Source organism: Diprion similis, chromosome 2 (assembly GCF_021155765.1).
Source record: "Diprion similis isolate iyDipSimi1 chromosome 2, iyDipSimi1.1, whole genome shotgun sequence".
In the NCBI taxonomy this organism is placed as follows: Eukaryota; Metazoa; Arthropoda; class Insecta; order Hymenoptera; family Diprionidae; genus Diprion; species Diprion similis.
In genome coordinates, this window is record NC_060106.1 from 14,811,763 (window position 1) to 14,819,384 (window position 7,622).

At 41.1% G+C, this 7,622-nt stretch overlaps 1 protein-coding gene across 1 annotated transcript in view; it reads right to left on the reverse strand.

Moving 5' to 3' along the window:
* LOC124416490 (protein pinocchio) overlaps positions 1 to 6,860 on the reverse strand; it is a 53,233-nt gene extending 46,373 nt beyond the window's left edge. Inside the window, exon 1 of the mRNA XM_046897613.1 lies at positions 6,669 to 6,860. Within this exon, the coding sequence (XP_046753569.1) occupies positions 6,669 to 6,792 (124 nt within the window). The 5' untranslated portion in view covers positions 6,793 to 6,860. The remainder of the gene's footprint in view (positions 1 to 6,668) is intronic.
* Between the last annotated feature and the right edge of the window lie 762 nt (positions 6,861 to 7,622).

Genomic DNA, 7,622 nt, shown 5'->3' on the forward strand with positions numbered 1-7,622 from the left:
CTATTTCTCATCTCCACGTGACTCGTGACGCGAAGGTCGCACCTCGCGGAATATATCGAAACGTAGATCTCGCGAATTTAAAAATACTCGACAGAGCTCATCAAAAGGGTAAGGTCAGTGCTATTTTCGATCGTTCTAAACAAAACAATCACCCCGACGTTGACAATTACCAGAAAGACGAATCATTAATACAGCCTGTGCTTTTATTATACGTATAGGTACAAACAGAAATTTCCATCTCTCTTACAATTCTCATTGTCGACAGTTTGTTATCATCAGCAATGCGGGCGAATGCGCAATTGATTGCATAATAAACCGATCGTATCTGCAAGACATGTAGATTTTTCACCTACTCCATAATACATCTGCAATTAAATCTTCACAACAATGCAAAATAAAATAATATCGTGGAGAATAATTTTATTGCACGTTTTGAAACCCTTTTTCCGTGGGACAAACTGAAGTAGCAGCACTCGGCTACCGAATGCAACGAGAAGAGCAGTTCGCGTAAGTACCTGGATGTTGTAGGTTCTAGGTTCTAGGCTTAAGAATAGCCGAGAGACATTTTCGAGGCGTGCAGTTTCACTCCTGCTATGTGCTCCTGGTGTACAAACATAGCCTGCACGAGATGTGCAGCTGCAACAGTAGCTACTGCAGCACATAAGAGTGACGTCTGATAAGCGTGCACTAAAATAGCTTGCACCGTGCGCTGCAGTGTCACAAACGTAGCGGCGTGGCGTGTAAGCCGATAAGAGAGGGGACCGTTGGACCGTACACGTTCGGTTGAAGCTAATTTTATCATCAACTCCGTTGCACTCGGTGCAGCATATTTCTTGCTGGAGAGAGAGAGAGATGGAGAGAGAGGGAACCGTTTCACGACACGACGTGTCAGTGTTGCTGCTGCATTTGCAGTTGTCCAAACGATCCCCCGCGGCAACTCGATGCACGTCAATAATCTCTGTTTGTTATTGCATATGTATATTTTATACTTAGCGCAATGATTTTACTGAGGAATTGTGCAACAAGGCGATCGTATGAAAGTTATTTTCATAAGCCTGCAGAGGATTAATATTTTTGATGAAAACGATGTAAAAGTTGAAAGTTTGGAGATAATAATTCTTTGTTTTGCAGCCTTTCTGCATTCTTTATATACACATTTACTTATATCTAATGATTTTTTGATTGAACGCTAATTGCAAGTACCGTGATAATTATCATTGTAGAATTTTAATGAAACTGTAAAGTAATCAATTATTTATTATTATTCCATTAGTTTAATCTATTTTCTTCAATGAAAAATTTTCAATCTTTGATTTTGAAAATTTCCTCATGCGATTAGGCAAAGTATTCCTTTGAAAAACCGCCTGCTTCAAAAATCCTTCGCGTTACAGCAGGGAGGTTGGAATCGTTTTTTCATCCATCCTAATTTTATTTACATTTTAGTGCGTCACGCACTCGGCGTCGTAAGAATTCTTTACGTAACGAAAGATTACTCAACCTGTGGTAGGTAGTCGTCGAAATGAGTTTCGGTAACGGATGTGTTTCTAACAGGCTTCTGGATCATATAATCTCCTTTTATAATTTTTCCTCTAAGCCACAGGGAATACCGGGTGTCAAAAAAACTCGACTTTTGGCGACATTTTATCTACAAAGATACATGACGTGGCACATAATGCACGCAGTTACTGTGCGACTGTGATCTCATTTCTGTGTAACGATATTTGAGGCAATTTGGCGTGCACCCGTTGATGGTTCGTCGGATGAATCACATGAAATTTATATTCAATCGCATACAGTGTTCTCAGGAAACCGATTCAGGCCCCCCTGCTTCCAGTGAATAAGAAGCTGGATGAAATCATCTGGATTATTTCCCACTAGCTTACAGTATAAATAAAAGCCGCTGATTAATCTTTTCCAAAACAGGAGAAGTGAAAGAAAAATAAAAAAAAATATTCAATCTCGCATCGTTTTAGAGAAGAAACTTTACTCGTTGCGTAATTGAAAATTGTTACACAGGTTTTGCGCAAAGAATGAGGTATAGATTTTACGGATGCCGCATATAATCCGTAAGATTATACATTTTGAAATGAGCAACGATTATCACTCGAGTGTTGTTGTTTTAATTTTAATTATCCAAGAGCACGTTTAAGTCGTGTGCGGATTATCAGTTCAGGATGGTTCATAAGATCACGTTCCTCTTCACTGGGGGTCTGATAACCTCGTTGCGTTAATGTTTTCGTGGAAAATTTTCGCGACTTGTCTGATTTGCGTATAACATAATATGTACCCCACGGGTCGTATCGTAAGCTGTATCAATCTATATTTAGACGTACGATTACAAACGTAACGATAAATAATTAACACACAATCTCCAGTGTTCTGCGATTGCTGGCTGGGAATTATAAATCGCAAGAAGCGAGCTTATAACATAACGATTTGGGGTCAAATTTAAAATTCGTGTTTCTCTAATCAGGGGTCAAGATATATATCCGATGTCACTGCGATTCAATTCTAGACTGTCGACATCCATTCAGGAGAAATTGGAACACCTTTTAAGCCATTGTGCGATAGAATGGATGTTGAGATTTCCGAAGAAACGAAAATGAATAAACATGTCAGCAATGTGTTGAGGTGCAGTTGCGTTCGAGTTAACAATTGTGTATAACTTATCTTGGAGGAATTTTCAGTTGCTTTTGTACCTGCGGTTAATGCGAAATGCATGCCTCGTGCGAATAGCGTGAATTGCACGTGACAACGAATAAGAAATAGCGAGAGAAAAGGACGAGGATATGAAAATAAGGAGGACAAATGACAGCGCGTGCGGATTATGTAGTTGCACATCTTCGCAATTTCTTTTCTGCACATGGGTCGCGAAATGACGTGTACAGGAATGTTGCCCACATGGTGAATGAATACGTGTAACGAGCGCAAGGATGATTATAACTTCTTTCACTTCCGCGTTGGAACAATGCGTTTTAATAATGATTACGCAGACAAAATGGACAGGGTGAGTACGCCTACCTCTGCATGAACATACATGCATGTAGGTACCTGTACCTGCACCTACTTACTTGCTTATGCTGTTTCTGATTATTGCGAAACGAATACAAGCCTGACCAGTAAATAATTAATTGAGGTCGTACGGAATTAAATCAATGACGATGAAAAATCTAATCATCATTGTTACATAAGCTCTGCGTGTCGCAAAGTAGGATCAGGGATCATGTTACATGCCGAGTGTGTGTATGTGTGTAGGTATGCACCTATCTAGAGTTCGCTATTTGAATATTGTATCGCAATATTTGACTGTGAAATTATGGAAAAGTACCCGGTATACACGGTAGGTATGCATGGACACTGATATCTTCTTTTGTGTTCTCGCTTTGTCTACCATCTATCGTGGGACCAGAAGACTCCTACGTTAATAACGTAGCGATTGAACAGTGAAAATGGATCAGTCGGTAAAGACGGGACAGTGGTGCTCAAGTGTGTGCAACGATGTTACGTAAAAGACTTGAATTTCGTATGGAATAGAGATTCGTAAAATTCCCATACCTTCTACCAACAAACGTCGGGTAAAAATAGTAATTAAAGACCGACTATTCAATTAGAAAATTTTTTGAATCGATTGAAGTAAAAGTAGAAAATCGTAATGAAGGAATCATCTTGATCTTCATTGTACACCGTCTAAACAGCACTGAAAAGACGAATCAAGTGCAATTGAAAACGGAGATTGGTTTTTGTTTTATCCTGCGATTTGAATCCATATTATGTGGTACAGGATGAGGCAGGAAATTGCTTTCAGTATCGATAGAAATCAATTCGTATTTCTGATAGCGCCCTTTAGTCCATCCTCGATTTGATTCAGAGTTACGTCTCGATTTCCAACACGACCTTTGATGGTCCAACTGTACATAAACCGAAGACGAACGAAGAACTGCATTGCATGTATGCCACGTTCTCAACATATGCTTATATTGCTTATCAAATAAGCAGCTGCACCGCCACGTATTGCAACTCGGTTAGACTTTTACCGTCAGTCTGGATGGATTTTATGATAGCAAGTTGCTGGTCTGCGGGTCGGTAAGACGATCTGTGAACCGTGGCTTTGATACCATTACCGTATGACTAGCCGTTTGCGGATCAGGTTCGCCGGCTCTGGGAACTCCGTGATCAACTCCCATATCCACTCCATACACGTGGGATTTCCAATGTGCGTGTCACACGTGGCAAACCCATACATTCGAAGCAAGCAAGCTTTCCAGTTCTCGATCTAGCGCCCTCTTTGTCTCTCTCTACACTCGAGCTAAACGCGATTTCTTCATATTTCTCTCTTTCTCTCTTTTCCTTTTTCAGTTAACATCTCTTAGATCTTTCTAAACTCGGTTGCTAAGACAGCCTGTGTTTGTCTGCGTATGCATCGGGTGTAACGATCGTTTCGAAGGCCGTACTTGGGTTTGTAGAACTATTTGAATGTGTAATAGACGCTAACAAGTAGATATACACGGGAGGATGAATCACGGAGTAGGAGATAGATCAGATCCTCGTGGGTTTGACTCTATGGATAAAACGGTCATCAAGGTCGGTCACGTTTCACCACATGCTGAAACTGTTCTCTCGCGTTCAGTACAGGCTCAACAGGTTCTGCACCCTCATTTCGTAGGGGGCCTATTCTTAGAGGCTGTTCAACGACTTCGTATCGTATAACTCCGACTCATAATCTCTCCGCGTTAAGAAGAAGAGCTACCGAACGTAGACTTGGGTGATGTGCACAACGCGGCGTAATCACGCGTCGACCTCGTGTCATAAATATGGAGTTCAGGAACGTCAGACTGAACGTTAAACGGTAATTTAATTATACAGTTCGCTCGACATTCAAAGCCTGCATCAGAACTCTACTCATTTGGGCAGTTAATCGTTCATAATTGAACACCCTGTAAGGTTTGACAGGATATATCGCTCCCGAAGTATCAACGTTTAGACAGATAAAAACGTCTGGTTATTCCTGAAAGTGATTGATGCAGCGTCTCAAAGTGGTGATCAAATTTTTCGAATGGTCGTGATGGTTTACGATAGGAGGACCAAACTTTTTCATCCCATAAATTAATGAACCTGCCATCTTAACCGTACGTAAAAGATCACAGTATAACATAAATTCTTATATCGAATGACGCTGGGCGTTTGTATAATACAAAACATTTTACTTTCAAAAACCGTACAGCGTCTAAACAAAAAGCACTTTTGCAAAGAAACCATTTTACCAGATCCAAATCCCGTTTCCATCCTTCATCAATACTACCTTCTTGGCATAGTCCATAAGTAGTCTAAAATATAGTTCCGATCTCCAATACAGCGGTGTATCAAATCAGAAATCATCGTGACTCAATATCGCGAAGTTTAAGGAGCAGTTGCACTAAGAATCCCGAGTGCAGCATGTAATCTTGCAAAATCCATGATGAATGTGTAAAATCGGGCGTAACGAGAAGCCAGATTCGCGGACTAATGCCACCCAGTAAGAGTAGAACAGAAGGTAGCAGCAAAAGACTTTGAATCCGATCCAGTCGGTCCCTGCAGCAATTAGTTGCCGGTGGTCTATCATCCGAGAAGTGGTAGGTGGGTAATGTGCGAGGATACATGAGATAATATCCGAGCGCAAAGGTGCGGACTATCGCTGTGCTCTGATGTCGTCTCTGCTTCTCTGCCGCAGACGCAACATCAGCAAAAAGGTTGATTTATCCCGGCGTTCTCTTTCCGTCGTTTCTTTTATCCCTCCACCTCCTCCACCATACATTATACACATGCACTGTTATACAATATTATAAACATCGGACAACGCGATCCAAGTGCATCGCAGTCCGTCGTTTTCAACCCGGATATAACGTCGAGTGTTTGACATCCGAGCAGCACTGCACGTGTATGTTATGGACACAAAGTGCGAATAGACATATATTTAGTTTAAAGAAAGTGGTTCTGGGGTGTATAAACACCGCAGCTTCCTCCAATATTTCATAGAAATTTTATACCGCCGGTCACTTCGCCCGAGTGGCTGTACGAGTTCATGATACCCTGCATGGAAAAGAGGGCCAACCCTGCGACAGATGGTGGCTTTCCCAGCCATGGGTTAGAGTGGTTCAGGGTTCGAGAAGGGGTAGCGAATAGCGGGGGCGATAATTCCGCGTTTCGAACCGTAAATTCTGGGCGTGGTTAACCAAATCCTGCGAAATAATACTCGCCCTCTATCCCGTAGGCGAAGAAGAATGATGCTGAACCGATGGAAACGCAGGGTAGATGAGAGGATTTCGAGTTATTGTGTCTATCCTTCGCGCTGAACTAGTCCCGACTATTCTATGTACCTCATACCTTATATAATATATATATATATATATGTATGTATGTATACATACACCCCTGAGATTTGACAAAAGTGCAGACTGTCAGAAGGTAGGGCTTAGGGTACACCAGAATTATCGTAAAGCTCTTACATTGGGCCCCGAAGACAGCTTAACAATGTTACACACTCACCATAGAATAATTCATGTGAAACGTTTACATCACATGTGGACGCTTTCTATAGTCGAAAGTGTTTGAGAGGAGAAGAGGACACCATTCGATGTCAAACATTGTATAATATGAAATTTGAATATGTATATTATAGTGGAAAAACTTACAAGCTGTGATGCTGAGAGTGACTTCCCGATCGGCGGATGTGTCGTTGGACGGAAAATCCGGGTCATCCAAGTCGAAGGAAACGCTCTCTTCAAACTCGGTCATCTCGCTGCTGGAGGAAGTCATTTTTACAGATTCCGGTTGGCGATGAGTCGGACGAAGTGCTCGAGGTCTTCTCAGAGTGCGGCGGGAGATTATCTCTGCGACAATATAAAAGCATTCGTCACGTTGAATGAAACGTGATGGATAAAAAGTGGAGGAAGAGAGGCAAAAAGAGCTGAAGAAAAACTTCGCCGGAGAACGACACGATGTTGGAATGAAGTATGATATAACTATGTACAGTGACACTGTAACGACGATATATGAACGTCCTGCTGAGTCTTGGAGTCTGGATGTCGTCTGCCACTGCCAGACTGAGTGACTGTGACTCCACAATTTGTTTATCAGTGTATGAAACGATGCACTTTTGCATCGTCTGGTAGAGATTTCGCGGTACGAGTTGCTGAATAGATTTGAAACCAAAAAAAGGGTGCTCTGATGATGATTTTCGACGCGAAAAATTAAAAGTTTCTCACGTTTGGACATAAACTTTTGAAAATAAAAATGAAACTATAAATTGAGAAAAAAAATATAACTTGTTCCAGACTAAAATTACCTTTTAAATACCTTCTAGTTAGTTTTACAGTTAGATAGCTAGCGGTACAGTTTTCAAATGTTGCTGCTCGTTCGAATGTAAAAAAAAAAAAAAAAAAGTAGCACGGATGTCGACTTTTCTTTTTCTGTTTCTTCTTCTACAGCAGTGGTGCGTTACAGTTCATCAGATATCATTTGAGGCAACATATTGCCTGCTGATAGAATTCAAGTGTACGCGAGAATAATCAAACATGTTAGTATATCATCGAAGTATTCGATCGTGAAATTGATAAAAATAATTTTTATACCGTGGTATGAATGCT